The sequence below is a fragment of the Geotrypetes seraphini genome, chromosome 17 (assembly GCF_902459505.1).
Source record: "Geotrypetes seraphini chromosome 17, aGeoSer1.1, whole genome shotgun sequence".
Classification (NCBI taxonomy): domain Eukaryota; kingdom Metazoa; phylum Chordata; class Amphibia; order Gymnophiona; family Dermophiidae; genus Geotrypetes; species Geotrypetes seraphini.
In genome coordinates, this window is record NC_047100.1 from 30,893,512 (window position 1) to 30,919,232 (window position 25,721).

The 25,721-nt window shown below is 42.4% G+C and overlaps 1 protein-coding gene across 2 annotated transcripts in view; it reads left to right on the forward strand.

Annotated features, from left to right (window-relative positions):
- The window catches only part of RAF1 (Raf-1 proto-oncogene, serine/threonine kinase), a 126,881-nt gene that overhangs the window by 22,178 nt on the left and 78,982 nt on the right, over nucleotides 1–25,721 (forward strand). For both annotated transcript variants that reach the window (XM_033925984.1, XM_033925986.1), the window contains exons 2-5: nucleotides 367–599; nucleotides 12,853–12,965; nucleotides 15,333–15,435; nucleotides 23,797–23,954. In XM_033925984.1, coding sequence (XP_033781875.1) covers nucleotides 393–599; nucleotides 12,853–12,965; nucleotides 15,333–15,435; nucleotides 23,797–23,954 — 581 coding nt within the window. In that variant the 5' untranslated portion in view covers nucleotides 367–392. The remainder of the gene's footprint in view (nucleotides 1–366; nucleotides 600–12,852; nucleotides 12,966–15,332; nucleotides 15,436–23,796; nucleotides 23,955–25,721) is intronic.

Sequence of the window (25,721 nt, forward strand, 5' to 3'; positions counted from 1 at the left end):
AAATTTTGTCAGAAATGCTGTTTGACAAAGTTATTTTGCTGCTTTTTACAGATGTTGCTCACTAAAAGATCAGTGAAAGTAGCTTTTTCTACATTCTAGGGTGAGAAGCAAGTAAGGAACATTAACATACAAAGTAGAAATAGACAAAATTAAGCAGGTGGGTTTTGTGGAAGGGGAATATATAATATTTCTGAGGGGAACTTGGAATCGTATTTGAAAAGATCATAGGCCCATACAAATTCTTTTAAATCTTAAAGTAATTGGTTCTGAATTTTATGGAGCTGAATCTTTCAGGAACTTTTAAGTAAAGAAGCAGTTTACTGTTGTGCTTTGAAATTGATGTATTTTTTTCTTTTTTTCTCATAGATTTTCGTGTTCTTTAGAAGTTGTCCATGGATCATTTTCAGGGAGCCTGGAAGACGCTGAGCAATGGGTTTGGACTTAAGGATTCCGTCTTTGATGGACCTAATTGTATGTCTCCCACCATTGTGCAGCAGTTTGGCTATCAGCGTCGAGCGTCTGACGATGGAAAACTCATAGATGCCTCGAAGACAAGTGGTACCATTCGGGTGTATTTACCTAACAAGCAACGTACAGTGGTAGGTCCAAATAACTTTTTGTTTATTAGTAAGTCATAAATCAAATTTTAAAAATCTATATTAATTTGAATCATATATTACCTATGCCTGGGTTTGCTTTTATGGTGCCTTATTAGTACTTTGTTGATTAGTAGGACATAAAGGTGACATTTGACAGTTGAACAAAAATACTATGAAATAAAAACTATAGGTATGGTACACCAATATAGGAGATCTTAGGAGCAGTTCCATTTCTCGGTATGCATTCAGATGATGGTCATCTATGCATTGTAAAACTAATTTGGAAATCACATATTTTCCATTGCTAGGTGTTGGTGAGAACTTTTGCCCTTACAATTACTTCTGCCTCAGGTGGTTTATATTGGAGCGTACAGTAGTAACATATGCTGCCTCCTTAGACTAAGGAAACCTCAAACAGTCTTATGTACAGACAAGTGCTTTTTTTTTTTTTTTTTTTTACTATTTGTGGTGATAGCAGCTCACTAAGGGATTACAGGTTTCATAGGTATCATTTTGAGTGTTTATGGTTTTTTTTGTGGTTTTGTTTTATTTTGTGTGTTTGGGGGTAGGTTCCGCACTTGATCTGTCTGATGACCTGCGCCACTAGTCACAGGACTATATCTAGTTCTGTTATGTCCCCTCCGGATTCCATATGCTAGGTGTTCAATCCCAACCTTTAATCCGGGAGTTGCAGAAATCTACTAACTTTTCTGAGCACATTCTCCACCCCCTTAGTTTGAGAACTAGCAAACATATTCAGTTACAGTTTTTACAAGCAATCTGTGCAGAAGTCCTTTGCAGTTGCCCTGCTTCTTATTTTTTCACTTAAAGTTCATTTTCTCGGTGGCTTCAGGGTCTTGAGACTCCTTCCCGGTTGTCCCCTGTTGGAGGAAAGGACACATTCTCATGACGCTTGATTGCTGCTTCACAGAGAAACTCAGATGGATCTGTGGAGCTAGCCTGCTGTGTGCCACCATTTCTAGACTCTGGGTCCCTTCCCCTGGGAGTCTGCTTGCTGGTGATCTTTGTCATGGATTTCAAGTGCAGGCTGTTTGCGTCTGGAGTGAAACCCACTCTGGTTTCAAGGTGCAGGCTGCCTTTCCTGCCCCTGACCACATGGACGAGGATCCATGGGGGTGGAGGTTGTAGTCTGTGTCTGGCCGGCTGGCAGTCCAAATACCTTGAACTTTGGTCATTTGGAGACGTTTACTGAAAAAATCATTTTCCTCCACTCAGCTGTTATTTAAAATTGCTGATAGGTATGGCATACAGAACTGCGAGTACCCACCATTATTTCCTACGGGAACATCAGAGGTGGCTTCTGGATTGTTTTAAAAGTAGCTTTTTACAGTTTGAGGGTAAGGTTCAGGTCCCCCACCTCCCCAGACTCCAAATCACTATTTATTTTTGCCGTTTTTTCCACGAATTCACTGTTGGCCATCTTGGATTTTAAACTATCTTTTTTTTTTTCCTAAGTTTTATTTTATTAAAAATCATTTGAGATGGACTCCCTAGCCCCTAATCTGTTGAATTGTGATCATTGATTGTGCCTGATTGGCACCGGATCAGTGATCGTTTACCACATGCCGTAGCGTGCTGGGGAAGAGGGTGTGGGAGCTTCGGCCTTCATCTCCTTTGAGTACTCTAGGTCTGGGGAGAGGAAAGGGGCACAAACGTGGGACATAGGATAGAAGGAGAGAGGGAAAGAGGTGCTGAGATGAGGAAAGAAGTATAATTGTTAGGCATGAGTGTGTGAGTAAGAGGGAAAGATGTGCACATGGGGAATGGAAGAAAGAGGAGAATATTTGGGCATAGGGAGGTTGAAGAGTGAGGTACATATGCATGGGGAAGAGAAAGATGAGAGGGATAAATGTTGGATATGGTGGTGGAGAGGGAACAGTGGGACAGATGGAAAGGAATGCAAGAGGAACGAATGTTGGACATAGTGGTGAAGGGAATGGAGGGAGAGATGTGGCATGGTGCTGGAGATGGGTGATAGGACAAATGTTGGGCATGGGGCTAGTGGGCAGGGATGAAAGATACTGCACATGGTCTGAGGGATGAGAGAGGGAAAAATGTTGGATGTGGCAGTAGAGGGGATGGGAGAAATGCACCATGGATCCCTCTCTCTTTCCCAAGAGAGAGAGAGAGATGAAGACGTTACACATGTGGGTGGAGAAGAGGAAGAAATGCTATGCAGGAGTAGGAAGGGATAAAAGAGGGAGATTGATCCAGGACAGAAGGAGAGGTTGTTGGCGGAAGTGTGTGAGCAGGGCACTGGCTGCGCCTTCTAGCGCTTGTGGCCTCGGATGGATGTGAACGCTGTAGTAAGGTTACGGACCGGGGGAGGGGCGTGGGGCTAGCACACCGTGCAAAGTTTAGTGGCGACACGGATTCGAATTCCAGATTTATTTTTATGTTTGCTCCTTTGCTGGCTTGTTTTCCCGACGAAAGATGTTGTTGTCCTTGGTGCTGCACACTTACTCCCTGCGCTACATGCTGCCTACTGCTGTCATGTTGGGAACAGCTCCCACTTACTTCCTTGCCTGGGCAGTGTGGCGGCTGCTCTCTTCCGTGCTGCCTGCTCGCATGTACCACGAGGTGGATGATAGACTCTACACTGTCTACCAAAGCATGGTGCTTTTCTTCTTTGAAAGCTACACGGGGGTGGAGGTGAGTTTGACTTGCTCTCCTGGAAGGTGTGCACAGAAGATCTCAGCACATGGTCTTTCTCTGGATCCAGGGGAAGGGTTTACTATCCCTTAAGGATCACTACTATCTATCTATGAAAAGGAGGCAATGACTTCTATTTAGGATACAAATTCAGATAACTGTTGAAATGACAGTTTTACATGTGTCGCCAATATAACACATTTAGGGAAGTGAAAGGAAAGGGATGTGACTTGACATTGTGATTACAATTAATTTACATATTATAGGCAGGTGCTTATGTTGTATCTAGAGCATTGGAGGGTTACCGTAAGTGCCTAGAGATTGGGAACTGCAGTAGAAATTGAACCCAGTTACCCTGATTCTCAGGCTACTTCTTTAGCAGTTAAGGTACATAGAAAGAGACAAAAAATAGAGATAATTTACAAAGTAATAGTAACATCAGTAAAGTAGATGTACAGTATATAGAAAAGTCAAGGGGATTCAAGGAGGGATAGGGATAGAGATAGGATTATGAAAGGGTATAGATAGAAGAAAAATGGGGATTGAAAGATTTTAGGGTCATGGACCTGATGGGCCGCCGCGGGAGCGGACTGCTGGGCGCGATGGACCCCTGGTCTGACCCAGTGGAGGCACTTCTTATGTTCTTATGTTAAATGAGGATGCTGTACAGTGAGTGGAAGTGAAGAGAGAGGGAGAAATGCTGAACCATGGTAGGAGGAACCAATGGACAGTAACAGAAGAATTTGCAGAAGAAAGAAACTGGAACCAGCTTGATGGAAAAATAAATCCCCAGACACCAGATGTAGAAAAGTAATTTATTGACCAAAATATGTGTTAGCTTTGGGAATGTATATAGCAGATGTCTTTGTATTGTGTTCAAGAGAAAAGGAAATGCATTTCTGATTTTATTTCTCCTGTGCTGAAGTACTTGCTGACCCTTGCTGGGGCTAGTGGGGATCCCCAAACACCACCTACGGAGGACCTCCTCCAAAGATAACCAGAACTCCCCTCCACCAAGCGCAGCAGTCGCTGGCAACATCCCTGAGCCTCCTGCTAAGCTTGGCAAAAGGGACCCCTGGCCATCTTCAGAGGAAGTACTCATCTGACATAGCTTGGGGGTCCTCATCAGATGGAGTATTTATATTTTATATTTACATTAGAGGCTCTGGCAGAGACCCATATGTATTTTTCCCAGTTAATATTTCCAAATTAAAAAAGTATTTTTGCTTATTTGTAAATGGGTCTCTACCAAAGCCTTTAATTCAGTAGCATAATTAAATTAAATAACTACTTCTGAAGTTTATAGGGACGGGCATGGATGGATTTGATTACACGCGGGGACGGGTGGGGATGGATTCAATTCCAGCAGGGACAGGCTTGATTTCTGTCCCCGCACAAGAGGGAGGTAAGAGCAGAAGTGTGAGCAGAGTCATTGTGGAAGGAACAGAGAGAGTCATTGGCGCAGTTGGATTACTCTTCATCCATTAAGGCTGTGGACTGTTGGCAAACTTCTTTGCACAATGCATTAGATGCAATAGCTCCCCTTACTGAAAGAAACGATTGGGGCGCAAAATGTGAAGACCTGGAGAGTTAGCGGCGCTTTGTTGAGTTTAAGAAAGGCCCTGCATAAAAAGAATGGTGAAAGAGGAGACCAGAATTAAAGGAAATATTTCTGCAGGCATTGGATGATTACAAACTGGTGGCTTACGTTGAAAAGAAAAGGTTTTATTTGGAGAAATTAATGAGGGTACTTAATCGTCCCTAGAAATTGTTTAAAGTAGTTAATCAGCTGACTCGTAATGAAGACAGTGGGCATTCAGCTATCCCAATTTCCCCTGATAAATTGAACATATTTTTTGAGCAGAAGGTGGAAAGAATTGTGAATTTGATTCCTTAAAGTGCGTTTATTGAGAATGAGGAGATTGTGGTATCCTGTAACTGGGACAGATTTGAGGCTGTGCATGAAGTAGAGGTGGCAATATTTGTTCTCTTGCTACGTTGAATGAATTAAAAGGGAAGATAAGCCCAGTTATTTCGCAGATATTGAATCTGATAATGAATGAGGGAGTGATACTAGAGGTATTGAAAGCGTCAACAATGCAGCCCTTAATGAAGGATAAAATCATGGGATCTGAGGATATACAGAACTTTCAGCCAGTAACATCTTTGCCAATATTATCAAAGATTTTGGAAAAAGTAGTTTATGCTCAACTTGAGATGCATCTTTGAGAGAATGAGATTTTGGATGTTTTCTGAAAGTATCACAGTATGGATACTTTGCTAATGACTATGCTTGATGAAGTTAAGTGTGGTTTCGATCAGAGCAAGACATTTTTGGTAACCTTCCTTGGCATCTCGCCTTGGCAGCATTTGACACTTTGGATCACAGAATTTTGCTTGATAGACTTAGGAGCTGTGGACTTAGCAGAATGGCATTGGAATGGTTTAAGTTGTTCCTACATGGCCATAAGCAGGAGGTCAAGGTAAATGGTAGATGTTCAGCTCTACAAGCTGTAAAAACTGGTGTTCCACAAGTGTCAGCCCTGTCGGCTATGCTTTTTATTGTATATCTCTGACTGCTGTGTAAGTTGAGTGACCTTGGGGTGTCTTATCGGTTAGATGCCAATGACATCCAGTGGATGAAGCGAGTAAAAGATTAAGTGAGATCATGGTAAGAATAAAGGATTTGATGGTTCTGAGTAGATTGAGGCCGAATATAGCGCAAACAAAGTGATGCTATTATCCAAAGATATAAGAATGAGATCCCATTGGCCCCAGTCCAAATTCCCAAGGGGATTCGTTACCTTGGTGTGATCCTTGACTTGCAATTAACTTTTAAATTGCATGTACAGATGTTATGGAAAATGTACTTCAAGTTGCAACTTGTTAATAATCTTTATCACTATCTGTCTGGTAGCGCCTTTAAAAGGTCCTTCGTTGATTCTACTTTCAAGTCTGGATTACTGTGATATACCGTAGTGTTACTGAGGTGTCCTGTCCACTGTACTAAAAGCGTTAAAGGTAGCACAGAATTATTTAGGCTATCAAGATGTGACCATGTAGTTGTATTGGCTCAAGGTAGGTTATAGAGAGGTATAAATTGCTGCTGATAATTTATTTAGCAATACATAAATTGTCACCACGATACATGTCAGAGGCAATTGCATATCAGGTTTCGCTCCATCACCTGCAATTTCCACTGTAGCCTCGTTGCAGAAGGTCAAGGCTGCCATTTTGGGATTGGAACCGGTATGGGCAGGAGCAATCCCCTGTTGCTTCTGCTCATTCCAGTTTTAAAGATGACACAAAAACTTTGATTTGATTTACATTGACTTACATGTATGTGTGATCAATATTTTTAAATGTTTATAAAGAAACATTCTTGGTTAATTTTTGGAGGCAAGAGTAGTAAAGATCTGTTGGACAGTCAATTTAAGTGGATAGGACATAGTCGACAGTTTGGGAATTAGTAAATGCAAATTTGCATTGTGTTTTGGTGATTGTGAATTGCATTGAATTTTCAGAAATTATGTTATATTAAGGAGAGTGAGAGCCCTTGTCTTAATGGGCAGCTGTAATGCGGGGATGGCAGGCCCGCGTTGTCGCCCATCGGGATGAGTGTGAGAGGGGGCAGCTCATTGGTCGGCAGGGTTTTTCCACCGCCGAGCAGCTTCCTGATAGGCAGAGGGGTGTGGGGCTAAAGGCCAGGCGGAGCTGTTAAAGCCGTAACCTCGGGGGGCCTGGCCTCTTCCTAGGTCCTCCGAGGTGGCTTTTCCTGCCCACCCATCCCTTTTAGTCGGGCATGTGGCTGTGTGGCTCGGGACGGCGGTTATCCTGAGCTACTGGGGCTCATCGGGAGATGAGTGGGGCCAGCGGGGAGCTATGCCTGGGGTTCTGTTGACTCTGATTAAAGGGGCATGTAGGGACATGCCACCCACCAGGCCCTTGCTGGCATGGCAGGGTCGAGGGCGAAATATAGGTTATGGTTTATTTGGTAGCTCGGGAAAACAGTTATTGTTATGCGAGTGTGATAATTTGGCTTCTTGTTATACATGAAGCAGCGGCTCTTTATACCAATAAGTGTTGTATAGTTATTCGGTTAGAGGGGTAGTTTGGTGGATTGGGGGATGGAGGTGTATGGGGACAACCGGGCCTGTACAGATCCCGCTATTAATACTTTTAAATGAATGAATGCAAGTGCATTACAAACATGTAAAAGCAATAAATGATGTAATGGAAGGAAATGCTAGGAAGGCAATATTTGGAATGATATATTTAGTACAGCTTCTGTAAGGATTCTGTTTCGGTGAATGGAATTTAGAATGACCTCAGCTTTCTTGCGAGTTGTCTCTTAACTAGGAGTGACTACAGATCTGTTCACTCCACCCTCCTGTAATCCACAATAGCTTGCCTTAAATATTCTATGAAGCATATCCTTTGTATCGCAATCAGCCCTAACCAGGAAGTAGTTGATCTAAAACTTGTATAGTTTCGTTACATTTCTAGGCCAGTTTCTATATCTAAGCTTATGTAAATTTTCTAGCATGACTTATTTTCTGCAGCTTTGTTCTTGGAAACCAAAATTAAATGCCAGATTTTTTTGGTTCTAATAATTTGGTTCTGTAGCTGTACAGATGTTAATGAATTGATTGGACAGAAAACATATGTTGCTGTGAATAAACCAGGGATGTTCGTTAAAATAGAATGAAGACAACAGGGGAGGGGGTGGAAGGAAAAAAAAAACAAGTAAACTGTAGTTTTGCAAAGGCATGTGGATTCCTCTCAACTGAAGTATTGTAAGAATTCAGAAGCATATACTAACACTTTTTGTTAAAAAAAACAAACACACAAAACTGCTTTATGCATCCTGGATTGTGAATCTTTCTTTCACCAAGTAATAAAGACACAGATTTACTGTATGCATGTATCTTATAATATTTATAGTCTGCCCATAATGTATATAAGCGGATTACAACTAAAATATACACTACATTACACAAAACAATACAAGCCAACTACTACTGTCAGTTCAGTCATGTCCACCCCTTGGATACTGTGTAGGCCAGTCCTCGCAATGCTTCCCTGTTTTCTATGGCTTCTTTCAGTTTGCTTGATATTCATTCCCATGTCATAATGCCCCTTTATCGCTCCATGGTGTGACCTCTTTTGAAGTATTGCGTACAATTCTGGTCTCCTTATCTCAAGAAATATATAGTGGCACTAGAAAAGATTCAAAGAAGAGCGACCAAGATGGTAAAGGGGATGAACTCCTCTCGTATGAGGAAAGACTAAAACAGTTAGAGCTCTTCAGCTTGAAAAAGAGACGGCTAAGGGGAGATAGGATTGAAGTCTAAAGAATCCTGAGTGGAGTAGAACGGGTACAAGTGGATCGATTTTTCGCTCCATCAAAAATTACAAAGAGTAGGGGACACTCGAAGTTACACGGAAATACTTTTAAAACCAATAGGAGGAAATATTTTTTCACTCAGAAAATAGTTAAGCTCTGGAATGAGTTGCCAGAGGATGTGGTAAGAGCGGATAGCGTAGTTTTAAGAAAGGTTTGGACAAGTTCCTGCAGTAAAAGTCCATAGTCTGTTATTGAGAAAGACATGGGGGAAGCCATTGCTTGCCCTGGATCAGTAGCATGGAATATTGCTACTCCTTGGGTTTTGGCCAGCTACTAGTGACCTGGATTGGCCATCGTGAGAACAGGCTACTGGGCTTGATGGACCATTGGTCTGACCCAGTAAGGCTATTCTTATGTTCGTATGTCGTTCTTGATGGTATCCAGCCAATGGGCCTTTGGTCTCCCCTGCTTCCTTTTACCACTGACCAGTCCGAGTAGCACCTCCCTTTTCTAGTGAATTCACCATCATCACATGTCCAAAATAGGTCAGTTTCCATCTGGTAATCTTGCTTTCCAGGAACAACTCTCTGGATTTCAAAAACATCTTTGTTGGTGATCCTAGTTGTCCATGGGATTTGTTATAAGTCTTTTCCAGCACCACAGCTCTGCTTTTGTGAGTGTCCATGTCTCTCAGCCATATGTCGCAATTGGGAACACAATGGCAGTGATCAATCTTTGTCTGATGTTGACCAAAACGTCCTTGCACTTCCATTTTTGGTCCATGTTCACCATGGCTGCATGCTCTAGTGTTAATCAATTCTTGATCTCTGCTGTCGAAAACCGCCAGTGTGATCAATGAAGGACCCAGGAAAATGAAGCTGTCAACCACATAGACATGAAATAAGTTTGAATTTCTAAAACAGTCATGAAAATCCTCCGATTCTTTACCTAGGCCTCAAATTAAAATGCCATTAATTTTAAATTAATGCAACCACCCGATAAAATAACATTTTAAGATGCTTTTTAAAAACAATTGTGTCCTGTTTTCAGTCGGAGAGTAGTAGATAACATGTTCTGTTCAAATGAACCTGTAATAGAAAAAGAAGAGCAAAATATACCTTCCATAAGGAAGGAAGAGAAGACAATTTATGTCTTCACAGCAAAGAGAATGACAACTATAGAATTCAGATAGCAGGGGACATCATTTTTCAAGGCCTTTGAGTTTAAAATAAGACTAAATTTGACCCTGTAATAAATCTAGTAACTAATCTAAGGCCTTAAAATAGGGTTAGGGTGAATCCTGCACCTGAACCAGAAGCCGCCTCTCTGACGTCAACATCAGAGGGAATGGTTCTGGAGGTGGTGTGGGGAAGCGGCTCAATGCACACTACGACTGTGAGGAGGAGGGAGCCGGCCACAAGGTAACACTGGGGGCATTGGACTGCGGGCTGCATAAAACAACCAGGCGCAGGCCTTGAATTTGACACCTGTGCCCTAGAGGAAAGGAGGGACAGGGGAGATATATTACAGACCTTTTCTCTTTCATAACCAACAGACACAAGCGAAGCTCACACCCGAACTTTGTTTCTCCACCAGTTAGAGGTTGTAAATTTAAAAGTCATCACCAACATCTTTTTTCACATCAAGCAGCACTATGGGGTAAAGACCTAGAACAATTACTCGTGCCTACTACCTATAGGGAATTCAGGAAACGCCTAAAAACACATCTTTTCCTGAAATACTTAGGAAACCAACCTATACAATCTTAGTCCTCAACAAACGATCTCTAGAACTGTCAATCAATAAGTCTGTACTTTGTTTATTCCACTCAATCTATAATATCTTTAATCATTGTAAATCGCATAGAACTTCACGGTCCTGCGGTATATAAGTTGTTATTATTATTATTCAGCCGTTTAAATACTTGAAAGGTATTAATGTAGAACAAAATCTTTTCCAGAGAAAGGAAAATGGTAATACAGAGAACATAATTTGAGGTTGGAGTGGAAGACTCAAGAGCAATGTATGGAAATTCTTCTTTACGGAGAGGATGGTGGATGTCTGGAATGCACTCCCGAGAGAGGTGGTGGAGAGGAAAATGGTGACTGATTTCAAAGGAGCGTGGGATGAATACAGAGGATCTAGAATCAGAAAATAATATTAAATATTAAACTAAGGCCAGTACTGGGCAGACTTGTACGGTCTGTGTCTGTATATGGCCGTTTGGGGGAGGATGGCCTGGAGAGGGCTTCAATGGCTGGGATGGTTTAGATGGGCTGGAGTGAGCTTTGACGGAGACTTCAGCAGTTGGAACCCAAGCACAGTACCGGGTAAAGCTTTGGATTCTTGCCCAGAAATCAGACTACTCTCTGATGACCTTCTGAAAGCAGTAAAGACCCTCCTCTTCAACTGAAATTCTAACTGCAAACTACCCCCTTGACCCCCTTATATTCCCCTTCCTTTCTGCACTCTCCTGTACTTAAGTTGCTGTATAGTCTTGTACTGTTCAAAATGTTTTCCATTGTGAATGTTGGCTTGTAACCTGTTCTGATCTACTGGGAGGATGGGATAGAAATCGAAATAAATAAATTGCTAAGAAGAAAAAAAAAAATAAATTAAATCATGTTGGGCAGACTGGATGGACCATTTGGGTCTTTATCTGCCATCATCTACTATGTTACTATGTTATCAACATATAATTGAGAATGACCCTCGGATTAGATTGATGCAACAGATTAATCTGTGCATTGTTAACCAAAATAATAAAAGGTGTTTAGTTTTCTATCACTTTAGATGTACTATAAATTGGTTTTGTTAATATTTAGAGTAAGTCTATCAGCAGCCATCCAAGATACAAGTGTCTTTAAGCAAAATTTAAATTTGCTTATTTTTGACGTGAGACGGTTGAAAGAAAAGTAATTGTATATTATCAGCATTATACACAATAATAGATGCCTAAGTGCTCAATTTATACCTGGTGCCCATCTACCAAACGTTTCAACAGAGGTCCCAACAGCATAGAATCTTGTGGAAATTTGGCCTTTGGCAGTGTTGGCCATTTGGATTTACTGAGTGAAAAAACTTGTGTTGTTATTTCTTTTGCTGCCTGGGTGAAATAGAAAAGCTTTAAGAATTCTTTTGGCAAAGCTTATACAGAAGAGCTTTGCTACATCAAATCATAACTTACGCAATTCTAAGGGTAACTCTCTTTACAGACTTAGCAACTGGAACTAGGCTTATGCTTTTTGCTAGGAAATGCAAGTTCAGAATTTATAAGACTGCATTTATTGCAATAGTAACATAGTAAATACTCAGAGTATAAAGCGTACTTTAATTACTCTTTGGACTGTTGGCTGTTTTACTAGTCAAGTTTGGCTCCCTCTTCTGAAAGAGCATGGTGCTCATTTCTTTCCTCCTGTGGGAAATATATACACTTCTCCCTCCGTATTTGCTGTGATAGGGGATTAACAGAACTGCAAATACAGAAAAACTGTGAATAACTTTTTCATATGGTATTCGCTGTTTTCTATTAAAAACCATCGTGAATATAGTGAAACTGCAAATAACATGGTGGGAGACCTGGCCTGTTCCTGAAGCAGAGGCAAAACATGGTGAAGAAAGTGCCGGGAATCAGCGATTTCTTTATGCAAGCTGATGTAATTTGGGGGGAGGAGCCAGCAAGTTAAAAACAGTGAATAATCGAAACCGCAAATACGGAGGGAGAAGTGTAGTTCTTTCTGTGTCTGCTGAGCCTCCTTCAGCTAACTAGCTTTTCTTGTAGTTAATGATATTCGCCCTTCAACTGGTGAAATCTAGCTCTCTTGACCCTGATCCTTTCCCTACAACTTAGCTCCAATGGGCCATACGTAACTCTTATAACCATTGGTGGTCCTCTTTGAATAGTCACATCTGGAGGACAGTTTGTACTCCCCTTCCCCTTGGTGATGGGAGATATTTCAACAAGAACAACGAATAATAAACATCTGGCTATGAAGATTAATTCTTGGATATACTAATTTATCTACTTGCACACATACTGTTTATGAGAATCTGACATAAGACCAGCTGTTAATAGATTAGACATTTATAGAGCCCAGAGGTGGTCTTCAAGTTGTCATTGTTACTTGTTTCTTTTCATAGAGGCACATTGCTGTAATAATATAGATTTGACTGACATTAACTGTTTAAGTCCTGCCTAATATTGCATTAATATAAATGTCTCTCTATTTGCAGGTTAATGTACGAAATGGAATGAGCCTACACGATTGCCTCATGAAAGCTCTTAAAGTCAGAGGTTTGCAGCCAGAGTGCTGTGCAGTTTTTCGACTTCTTAATGAACAAAAGGGGTGAGAACATTTTACTATGTTCTTTACAGCTGCTGCCCCTTGAATAACTGTTTAACCTGCTGAAAGGTTGCAGCATGTTGCAAGCATTCCCCCTATTCTGTTTGTGCCACAATTAAATTATATTGTGTAATGGTTCATAATGTTGAACTGAATAGTCCTAGGTGTCTAGATATTTGTTTATATTCTTCCCTATTTTTATAACCTTATTCCAGCTCCATCCTGGGTAACTGCATAACAGTGTTTAGGCAGGGACTGTAGAGAATGATACGGAGACAAATTTGCCCCCATCCTATCCCTTGCAAGTTCTGTCCTCATCTACCCATGCCTCAAGCACTTACGATTTAAAGAGTTTGAGGCTTGTGTAGATCAGGGCTGAGCTTGCGGGGATGGGACAGGGACAGAACTCGCAGGAATGGGAATGGAGATAGAGCCCACAGGGGTCATTCTTTAGCCTCACAGCCATGGATCCTCCATCTGACCACTAGGTGTTGCCCTTGAGCAGTGACCATGACTCATTCCCCAGGAGCTAAGCACTTTGTTAGACTTAAGGCCTACAGTAAGTTGTTCCAAGTCTGTGCTAATGTTAACGTAGGTACGTGTTTGTAGTTGAATGGCTTTTTGGCAGTAATTGAAGAGCCCTTTTCCAGATCTCACTCAGTCCATCATCAGAAGTGTTGAGAAAAATAGGTAGCAGCTTTTGCACTGAATGAGTTTTGCATAAGAGTTTTCAACACAAAGTCATTAAAATACATGAACTTAGGGCCCCTTTTACAAAGGTGCCGCGCGCACTAGACGCCAACGCCTCCATAGAGCCAGCGTTAGTATTTTCCTTGTAGCGTGTGCTAAAAACGCTAGCGTACCTTTATAAAAGGAGCCCTTGATGAATTTTGTCACAGGAATAAGCTATAACTGGGGAAATCCCATTATAAGAAAACAGAGTGGGTGTGAGGCAAATAAGCTCAATTTTAAACCTCGTTAGTTTAAAAAGTCATTTTACAGTCAGAGACCTTGAGGTTCATGCTGGCTTCAAATTAGTCCTTTTATTTGTGTGGATATGAATATTTGTCAATGACAAAATTCCCTTAAATACAACAAGTGATGAATTGGGGAAATGCCTCTTTTTTGCTTCTGTTTTTAATTTTTGTTTATAGCCTTAATGCAATTATGATTAATAGAGGGAAAGAGAGACCTCAAGGGCTTGCTGCCGCCTGATTTTCAGAACTTGTCTTTGTCAGGGCAGCCTCTTGCGGACTATCATTAATATGAATAGACGGTAACAAAGCGAAGGGAGAAAGACATGGGGTACCAATAGTAGGTAATGGCTGTGACCACTGCAGGTTCTGTTATCTCCCAACAAACCAACAATTTCCTGTGGGCTACAGCAAATACAGTATTGTAAAATGCATGTTTTTTTCATAAAACTGATAGGAATTCATTGAATTACCAAAATGCAGGGGGGGGGGAGGATGTCACCATATCCACTCTTCATATAAATTGCTTAAATCCTTAATATGATGGCAGAGGTAGAGATGGGATTATGAAAGAGTATAGATAGAAGCATAAAGAGGAATAAAGGGTTTTAGACAAGGATCACCTTACAGGTCATGGACCTGATGGGCTGCGGCAGGAGTGGACTGCTGGGCGCGATGGACCTCTGGTCTGACCCAGTGGAGGCAACTTCTTATGTTCTTAAGAGCTCATGTCCTATATATTTTTTTTCTACTATGCGAGACACTGTATACATTTTCTTGCTATATTGACATCTTTTCTGAGTTTCCACTTTGTTTTGTAAGGTCATAAGCCTTCTTTTATTTTTACAAGCAGATATACCAAGTGTTCCATCCTGGTTCCAATTCTACAAATACCCATGGGAAACGTGAAAAGCTTGTGGTCTTTCAGTATATCATGAGATCCTGACCAAAAGCATGATTCTATACAGTGCACCTAACTTTATAGAATCGTGCTTAGTGCCGCACTAATTGATGCCAATTTTTTTAAAAAGCCTGGATTTAGCATAGACGATTCTTAGAGAAATCTGAGCCAGGCCTGAGATTGGGCATGCACTAGTCTGCCTATCCCATGCCTTCTTAAATTCAGACCGTCTCTGTCTCCGAGAGACTGTTCCACAATCTACCACCCTTTCTGAAAAATGTATTTCCTTAGATTCCTCCAGAGCCTGTCACTTCTTAACTTTATCCTATGCCCTCTCATTCCAGAGCTTCCTTTCAAATGAAAGAGAGAGATCTTGCTGTCCTTTCCTAACTATAGAGTTTTGATGAGGAGATTACGTTTTGTACTTAAAGAAGATAAATACACACGTTCCTGTATTTCATATATATGATTCTCCCTTGCATTTGTCTCTATTAGAAATAAATTACGTTTAGACTGGAATACTGATGCGGCCTCCTTGATTGGTGAAGAATTGCAGGTGGATTTCCTGGATCACGTTCCACTCACAACACACAACTTTGTATGTTCTGTTTATTTTTCTCTAAACTGTTTGCAAGGATTTTATTTGTTTGCAAGTTGTTGCTGAGCAAACATATACTTGAATCAAAGTATTTTGTGTGTGTGTGGGGGGGGGGGGAGGTTGTTTCCTTTCCTTTGTGGCCTAAGTTAGATTTCTAAACAAAAATTTATTATCCATAAACAGATTTTCAGTGTAGATGTTGAATGACTACCTTCTAAGGGACTAATTTCAGTTAAATTATCTACCGTATTTTCACGCATATAACACGCGCGTTATACACGATTTTACAAACCGTGCATAACCTTGCGCGTTATACAACTTTTTTTTTCCAATCCGATCGGCATCCCCCCTGCGAACCGGCATCCTCCCCCCCCCCGCTCACATCAACCCCCCTCCCCCGCGATCCTACATCCCCCCAGCACCAAACATCTCTTACCCGATTGGGCACCGGCACCAGCACCAATGCACAGGACGTGCCAGTGCCCGAAGATCCTCCCTCGTTGGTTTGGGCTGGGCTGGGCTGGGCTGGGCGGTGCGATGCAGGAGAGATAATCCTTCTTCCTGCGGATCCTCCCTCGTTGGTTTGGGCTGGGCTGGGCGGTGCGATGCAGGAGAGATAATCCTTCTTCCTGCGCCGGGCTGGACTAGGCTTTGAGCATTTGCGCATGCTCAAAGCCTTCTGGTCTCGCTCTCTCCAATCTCGGAGAGAGCGAGACCAGAAGGCTTTGAGCATGCGCAAATGCTCAAAGCCTAGTCCAGCCCGGCGCAGGAAGAAGGATTATCTCTCCTGCATCGCACCGCCCAGCCCAGCCCAAACCAACGAGAGAGGATCCGCAGGAAGAAGGATTATCTCTCCTGCATCGCATCGCACCGCCCAGCCCAGCCCAGCCCAAACCAACGAGGGAGGATCTTCGGGCACTGGCACGTCCTGTGCATTGGTGCTGGTGCCCAATCGGGTAAGAGATGTTTGGTGCTGGGGGGATGTAGGATCGCGGGGGAGGGGGGGTGACGCGAGCGAGGGGGGAGGATGCCGGTTCGCAGGGGGGATGCCGGATCGGATTGAAAAAAAAAGTTGTAAAACGCGGGTAAGCGAGCGGGGGGGGGAGGGGAGGATGCCGGTTCGGAGTAAGCGGGAGGAGGTTTTAGCATGCGCGGTATACGCGTGTGCGCGCTATATTAAATTTTTTAAACATAAATTTGTGTTCCCCGCGCGCTATACCCGTGTGCGCGTTTTACACGGGTGCGCGTTATATGCGTGAAAATACGGTATATACTAATAACTATCTGAATGGCTGGAAGCAGTGTGTTTAAAGTTGAATCTACTTATAAGTATTTTAGTAATTATTATAGACAATCTAACTAGGGAGGCCTAGGTACACAATGTTAAAAAAAAAAAGAATCCTTTTGGACCCTTAGAAAATGTAGATATATCAAAAAGTATTTTTTGAATGTGAACAATTTAAGTTCATGGTTCAATTTTTATTACTGGCACAACCAGATTATTGTGAATTGTATGCCAGCTGTCATTTCAGATTGCTCACGAAATTACTGACAAAATACAGTAACCTGGCTGATTTTTCAATCAGGCTGGACAGCAGGATAACTCCTTATTATCCCAGGACAAGCAGGCAGCATATTCCCACACATGGGTGACGTCACCGACGGAGCCCCGCAGCGGACAGCCTCGAAAGCATCTTGCTTGAAGATCTCGAGCTTTCGATTGCTGCATCGCGCATGCGCGCGTGCCTTCCCGCCCAAACTAGGGGGCGCATCTCCTGAGAGGATCCTCAGTTCAACGTTTTCCGCGGAGCCGAGAAGACTTGTCGACTTGGTTCCCGTAGCGTTGTGCCTTCTCTTCACCGCGGCTGAGTACTTTTTATTGTTTTCGGTCGCTGTGTTTCTATTCTGATTCTATTTTATTTCTATATAAAAAAAAAACAAAAAAAACATCTTTTTGTTTTTCTTTAGCGTCGGGTTGGAAGATTGAGGCCTAGGCCTCTCTTCTCCGTTCTCGACACGGACTTTCTCCTATCTATGTCCCGGCCTGTTACCGGGTTTAAAAGGTGTTATCAGTGCGGTAGGACTATTTCCATCACTGATCCACATAGTCGGTGTATGATCTGTCTTGGGTCGACTCATCGCCCTGAAGATTGTCTTCGCTGCCTCACTCTTCAACCTCGTGCTTTTAAACGCCGCTGCGACAGGTTTTTAGAGCTTTTTCCTCGTATGGAGCCTGAAAAAGCTGTGGTCTCAGTCGAGGCATCTGTAAAATCCTCGACTCCGGGTCCAACTTCGAGTACTAAAACCTCGACCTCGCCTCCTCGACAGGCCTCGGCCTCGAAGACCTCCGGGTCCTCGGCCTCGAAGGCCTCGACGATATCCTCGAAGCCTGGATTGGGGGGTAAGTCTCCTGCTTCCTTTTCAGGTACCATCCCTAAGAAGCCGACAGAGTCTACCTCCATTCAACCTGGGGCTCCAGGTTTGACTCCGTCTTCCAGACCTTCAAAACGTGCTTCCAAGTCCAGGGAATACTCTCGATCGAGGTCGCCCTCCTTGGAACGCACGAGACCTCCTGTGACTCCGAGTCCTTTGGTCTCCGTCCCCATGTTTGAGGATATGCTGAAGTCAATTCTGACTACGCAAATTACCTCAATAGTGGCTCAGTTGGTACCGGCCTCGACTCTGTCTGCGCAACTCCAGCCTGAGCAAAAATCTACACCTTCTCGACGATCTCCTCGTCGAAGGTCTCGATCCAGGGTTTCCTCGTCGGACTCTTCATCTGAACGTGGGGCTAAACAAGCATTACCTCGATCCAAACACAGGTCTCGGTCTTCGAAGCTTACCTCTACAAAGAGCTCGAAGCATTCTGATCTTACTTCCAAAGCTCATACTACCATTGCCTCTTCAATTTCATCGAGGCATTCGAGGTCGAGGACACCACCTTCGAGGCATTTGTCTCGAGAAAAATCTCCTCTTACTAAGCCTCGTACTCCGCGCACCTCTCCGACTCGGAGCCTTAAGCGGAAGCATTCAGCCACTCCTCCTCTGACAGGCAGTGGAACATCTTCCATCACTTTACATCTTGAATCTGAGCCTGTATCTCAGTATTCACGCGAGGCTTCTCCATCTTTTTCAGTGACACATCGTTCTCGTTCTGTTTCTCCTGAGGAAGCCTCGACCTCGAAGTCTGCTTCCTTTGCTAAATTTGTCTTCGACATGGGGCAGGCTCTTAATATTGATTTACGTTCCGATTCAAAATACACGCCTGAATATCTGGCGGATATGGAACTTTCTCATCCTCCTAAGGAGACCTTACGTCTACCCATGACACCGGTGCTGAAGCAGACGTTTCTACGTAACATGGAGACTCCTTATTCTGTGACAGCTATTCCATCGAAGCTGGAGTCTCGGTATCGTACTGTTCCATGTAAAGGGTTTGAGAAATCTCAACTTTCTCATCAATCTCTAGTGGTGGAATCCTCCCTGAAGAAGGCTCACCCATCTAAGGTGTCTGCAACAGTTCCACCAGGACGCGAAGGGCGAACTATGGACAAGTTTGGGCGCAGACTTTATCAAAATTCTATGATGACAAATAGAATTTTGAATTACAACTATGTCTTTACTTCATATTTTAACCATTTTTTGAAGCAGTTGTCATCGTTTTGCCCAGACTGGCCCAAAGAACGCCTTTCTGAATATAAACATATTATTCAATCTCTATCTCAGTTACGTCTATTCATGTTGCAGGCATCTTACGATGCTTTTGAGCTATCTTCCAGAGTCTCGGCATTTGCAGTGGCTATGAGACGTCTTGCATGGCTCAGGATTGTTGATATGGATCCCAATTTACAAGATCGTTTAGCAAACCTGCCGTGTCAAGGTTCTGAGCTCTTTGATGACTCTATTGAAGCAGCTACTAAAAGGCTTTCTGAGCATGAGCGCTCCTTCGCCTCTCTGCTTCGTCCGAAACCAAAACCTTCTGTGACTAGAGCTTACAGACCTCCAGCTCGTCGTTACCCCATGAAGTCCACACCGGCTTTTTCTAGGCCTCCACCTAGACGGCCACAACAACAACGTCCTCAAAAGCCCCAGACACCTGCTCCAACCAAAACAGCTCCGTCTTTTTGACGGTCCAGTGATGAGCATTCCAACCTCTTTACATCCAAATTCCTCCCTACCCATCGGAGGTCGCCTTTCCCTTTTTTCATCTGTCTGGGAAACCATTACATCGGACCTTTGGGTCCTTACGATCATCCGCGAGGGATACTCTCTGCGCCTGCTTCAGGTGCCTCCAGATCACCCTCCAAGAGAGTGTCTTTCCAGTTCCTCGCAACTTCCCCTTCTTCTTCGGGAGGCTCGGGCTCTTCTTCTCCTTCGAGCAGTGGAGGAAATTCCTCCTCTCGAACACAACCAGGGGTTTTATTCCAGATACTTCCTGGTTCCAAAGAAGACGGGGGATTTGCGACCTATTCTGGATCTCCGAGCTCTCAACAAATTTCTAGTCAAAGAAAAATTTTGCATGCTCTCTCTCCCGATTCTGTACTCCCTCATGGATCAAGGGGATTGGATGTGCTCACTGGATCTCAAAGAGGCTTATACTCACATTCCTATTCATCCAAACTTTCGCAAATATCTCAGGTTCAAGGTGGGGAACCTTCACCTTCAATACAGGGTTCTTCCATTTGGCTTAGCAACCTCCCCTCGGGTTTTCACCAAGTGTCTGGTTGTGGTAGCCGCGGCCCTTCGAGCCCAGGGATTGCAAGTTTTTCCTTACCTCGACGATTGGCTTATAAAAGCTCCTTCTCTTACAGGGGTTACGCAAGCGACCCTTCAGACTATTTCTTTTCTTCAAAGTCTGGGGTTCCATATCAACTTTCCAAAATCTCAGTTAGTTCCAACTCGATCGATCCAATTTATTGGGGCGGTGTTGGATTCTGTCCGCATGAGAGCTTTTCTTCCTCTCAACCGACAGAATACTCTCTTAAACCTTTGTCATCATGTAGCTTCCCTATCAACTATCAGGGCGCGTCATATGATGGTCCTTCTCGGTCACATGGCATCTACAGTACATGTGACTCCTTTAGCAAGACTACATCTTCGCATCCCTCAGTGGACTCTGGCATCCCAATGGCAACAAGCTCTAGATCCACCTTCTCGCCATATAACGGTGACACCTTCTTTAAAGAAGTCTCTCCGCTGGTGGATGCTCTCTTCAAATCTTTCCAGAGGTTTGCTGTTTCACCATCTCCCTCATCAGAAAGTTCTCACAACAGATTCGTCCGAGTACGCATGGGGAGCCCACGTAGATGGTCTCCGTACGCAAGGGTTATGGACGGCCACAGATCGTCGATGTCATATCAATCTGTTGGAACTCAGAGCGATATTTCTTGCTCTCAAAGCTTTCCTTCACATCCTTCACGACCAAGTAGTTCTTGTTCGAACGGACAATCAAGTAGCAATGTATTATGTCAACAAACAGGGCGGGACGGGTTCCCATCCTCTGTGTCAGGAAGCTCTGAAGTTGTGGCATTGGGCGATTTCACACAACATCTTTCTTCGAGCCGTTTATATTCAGGGTATTCAGAATTGCCTTGCAGACAAATTGAGTCGTCTGCTTCAACCTCATGAATGGACGATCAACTCCCCCACACTTCGTCAAGTATTCAATCGATGGGGGACTCCTCGGGTGGATCTTTTTGCGTCACCCAACAACTTCAAACTTCCTCTGTTTTGTTCCCGCATCTTCTCCCCTCTTCGTCTCGAGGCGGATGCTTTTCTACTAGACTGGAGGAATCAGTTCCTTTACGCCTTTCCTCCTTTTCCTCTGATTCTCAAAACTCTTGTCAAGTTGAAGTCGGATCATGCCACAATGATTCTAATAGCACCTCGGTGGCCCCGACAACATTGGTTCTCTCTTCTTCTGCAACTCAGCATCAAGGAACCTCTTCTTCTGCCAGTTTTTCCTTCTCTGCTCACTCAGAGTCAGGGATCCTTACTTCATCCAAACCTGCAGTCTCTTCATTTGACAGCATGGTTCCTTTCTACCTGATGGATTCTGCTGAATTTTCTCAGTCTGTTCAGGATGTATTTCTGGCTTCCAGAAAACCGTCCACTCGTCAATGTTATAGTCAGAAGTGGACCAGATTCTCTTCTTGGTGTTCCACTCATAATCTTCAGCCAACTTCTTCTTCTTTGGCTTCCGTTTTGGATTATTTACTTCATCTGTCCCAGTCAGGTCTTCAATCCACATCTATTAGAGTTCATCTTAGTGCAATTGCTGCTTTCCATCAGCCTTTAGAGGGGAAATCACTTTCGGCACACCCTCTAGTTTCTCGTTTTATGAAGGGTCTTTTTAATCTCCATCCACCTGTCAAACCACCTCCTGTGGTATGGGATCTTAATGTGGTCTTGGCTCAATTGATGAAGCCTCCTTTTGAACCTATTGACTTGGCTCATTTTCGATATCTTACTTGGAAAACTGTTTTCTTGATTGCTCTCACTTCGGCTCGTCGAGTTAGTGAGTTACAAGCTTTGGTTTCGGATCCACCTTTTACTGTTTTTCACCATGACAAGGTGGTGCTCCGTACGCATCCCAAATTCTTACCTAAGGTAGTGTCTGATTTTCATATCAATCAATCTATTGTTCTACCAGTTTTTTTTCCTAAGCCACATTCTCACCCTGGTGAGGCGGCTTTGCATACTTTGGATTGTAAACGTACGTTGGCTTTCTATCTTCAACGTACTCAACCTCACAGAAATTCTCCTCAACTTTTTATTTCTTTTGATCCAAATAGATTGGGTCATCCCGTCTCGAAGCGTACTATCTCCAACTGGATGGCTGCATGTATTTCTTTCTGTTATGCTCAGGCTGGTCTTCCTCTACAGAGTCGAGTAACGGGCCATAAAGTCAGGGCTATGGCGGCTTCTGTTGCTTTCCTCAGATCAACTCCTATTGAGGAAATTTGTAAAGCTGCCACTTGGTCCTCGGTTCACACTTTTACTTCTCATTATTGTCTGGATACTTTATCCAGGAGGGATGGCCATTTTGGCCAATCTGTTTTACAGAATCTTTTCTCTTAAATTGCCAACTTCCCTCCTCCCTTTTGATTTAGCTTGGAGGTCACCCATGTGTGGGAATATGCTGCCTGCTTGTCCTGGGATAAAGCACAGTTACTTACCGTAACAGGTGTTATCCAGGGACAGCAGGCAGATATTCCCACAACCCTCCCACCTCCCCTGGTTGGCTTCTTAGCTTGGTATCTGAACTGAGGATCCTCTCAGGAGATGCGCCCCCTAGTTTGGGCGGGAAGGCACGCGCGCATGCGCGATGCAGCAATCGAAAGCTCGAGATCTTCAAGCAAGATGCTTTCGAGGCTGTCCGCTGCGGGGCTCCGTCGGTGACGTCACCCATGTGTGGGAATATCTGCCTGCTGTCCCTGGATAACACCTGTTACGGTAAGTAACTGTGCTTTTTATGAAACTATACTGGTTACCAGTGGAGGCTAGCGGTATGTTTAAAATGTGTAGCCTGGTATTTCTAATATTGCATAGTAGAACAAATAGAATTTCCAACTTTGTGCTTGGAGATAAGCAAGACAACTATTAAATTTTCCAATCCAAAAGGAATTTTCTATAAATCCTATTGGGCACAGACTTTTAGATTATCAAGCAACAAAGATTTGAAATGCCCTGTCACCATATTTTAAGTGCAATACAAGATTATAGGTTTTTAACTTCTGTCTTTCAAAGATATGTTGCAACTTTAACAATGAATGTATTTTGCTATGCCCAGGAATGTTTTGGCTTATTACTGTTGACCACTATGAATTGTAAAAGATATACATGTGGTATACAAGAATTTTTTTGTAATTGTATACTGCTTTATCGGTCAAATGACAATTCAAAATGGTTTATGAACTGCAATGCATTCTCTGATAAAACAACATATATTGAGGCACAAACTACACACAAAAATACAAATTACCTTCAAAATAGAAGAAAACCATTGCTGGCTCAAATCATAAGTAAAATGAATTGTATTTTACTTGTGTCTTAAGTTTGCACACTGCTGTTCAGTGTGTGACTTTAAGTGAATCTCCTTTTTTGATGTGTTTGTACATAAGTAGCTTCCATAGTCTGACATGATGATATTGAGCAAATGAGTTAAAACGGTCACTGCAGTAAAGTGTTCTCGGATGAATAGAGGAGGAACTGTAACGAGGAACGAGTTAAACCAATGGCAGCGGTGCCAAGGTGTTAAATCTAGAGTTAACCGTTATGTCCTAGTTTTTCAGCAGTGTTCCATTCCAAATTCTACAGACATCAGAAAAGTAATATGTTCTTATTGATGATGATTTCCAGGTTCGGAAGACATTTCTAAAGCTTGCCTTCTGTGATATCTGCCAGAAGTTCCTGCTAAATGGTTTCCGTTGTCAGACGTGTGGTTACAAGTTCCATGAGCACTGCAGTACGAAAGTCCCAACTATGTGTTTGGACTGGAGCAATATCAGGCAGCTCTTGTAAGTGCCGGTCGAAAAGGATGATTGGGCTGTCATTAATGCATAATTATAGCAAACTAATGTGCATGAAGGGTTGTGCCTTTGCATTCATACTATTAGAAATGGAGCAGAACAAACTATTACTATGAAAGTATTGAACTTCACTTTTTACGGTGTGGACATTTGTCTATAGTAAAAAAATGAATAACATTTAGCAGCAGGAAAACATCTGGACTTAAAGTTCACACTAGATTAAATTACTATAGTGTAATCCAGCTCTTCATAGTGTCTGATATTGGTATATACGTTACTGTCTTCCTATTAACTGTAAAACTAATACAACTGCGAGGCAAATTTCAGTCTCTCATATCAACAGATGCAAAAACACGATGGAAGTACTGACTTTTCATATCAACTTGATTAGAAATTGACTACATGAGAGCTTTATATAGGATGCACATTGGTCTGCTACTTTAAAACTTGATATCTCATACTAAAACCTAGCATCAAGGCGACTCGTTTTCAATATATTGCTTTAAAGAAAATCGAGTCATTTCATAACATAAAGCTTTATTTGTGAATCATAGATACCTCGTGGTCCTATGCAATTTACAAAAGATAAAACTAGCATATTAACTGTTGAATTTACAATAATCATTTTCTGAATTTCCTAAACAAATAAGCTTTCATTAATCTTCTAAAATGTATATAAGAGAATGATAGTGAAATTAACGGTTGAATTATAGATTCTCATTTGGCCACTTGGTTGGAAACTAGATTGGTTATGCATTGTCAGAGGTTGTGGTAAGAGCGGATAGCGTAGCTGGTTTTAAGAAAAGTTTGGACAAGTTCCTGGAGGAAAAGTCCATAGTCCATTATTGAGAAAGACACGGGGGAAGCCACTGCTTGCTCTGTATCGGTAGCATGAAATATTGCTACTCCTTGGGTTTTGGCCAGGTACTAGTGGCCTGGATTGGCCACCGTGAGAACGGGCTACTGGGCTTGATGGACCATTGCTCTGACCCAGTAAGGCTATTTTTATGTACTTCCATTCCTTTACTGATGAAAAAGTGAAATAATTAATATTGCACAAAGATCATTTTAGTAAAGAAAATGAAAGATGAGCATATAGGGGTCCTTTTATTAAGTTGCACTAACCGATTTAATGCGCTAAATGCTAAGATGCCCATAGGAATATAATGAATGTCTTAGCATTTAGCTCACCTTAATAAAAAGGACCCCATAAGTAAAAAGGAACCAAATCAAAACATCTTACAAAAATAAAATAAATCCCAATTTGAATAATACCTTGGCTTGTATTGGAAACCAATGTAATTTCTGGTAAAAAATAAAGGAAAAAAAAAACGGAAAGATGATCAAATTTCCTCATTAAATATTGGACGCACTGCAGAATTTTGAATAATTAGTAACTTTTGGAAATTTTTATAGGAACCTGTTAAGTATATTATATTGCAATAATAAAGGATATTTATTAAAAGATTGCATCAATAGTTTAAACAGATAAGGTTCAAAATAAAAAGGAATGTACCTCAACTTCTATAGTATTTCAAATCCTTTTCAAACTACTGACTACTTGCCAATGCTTATGTCTTCATGGGATCCTTTTTTCATTCTTTAAAGGATGTTTTCTTGGCTGTAAAAGTCTCTTTCACTTTACTTTTTAACCATGCCGGCTCTCGTTTTCTCTTCTTTCCACCTTTTTTAATACGTGGTATATATCTAGTCTGGGCTTCTACAATAGTATTTTTAAATATCCACACCTGCTTA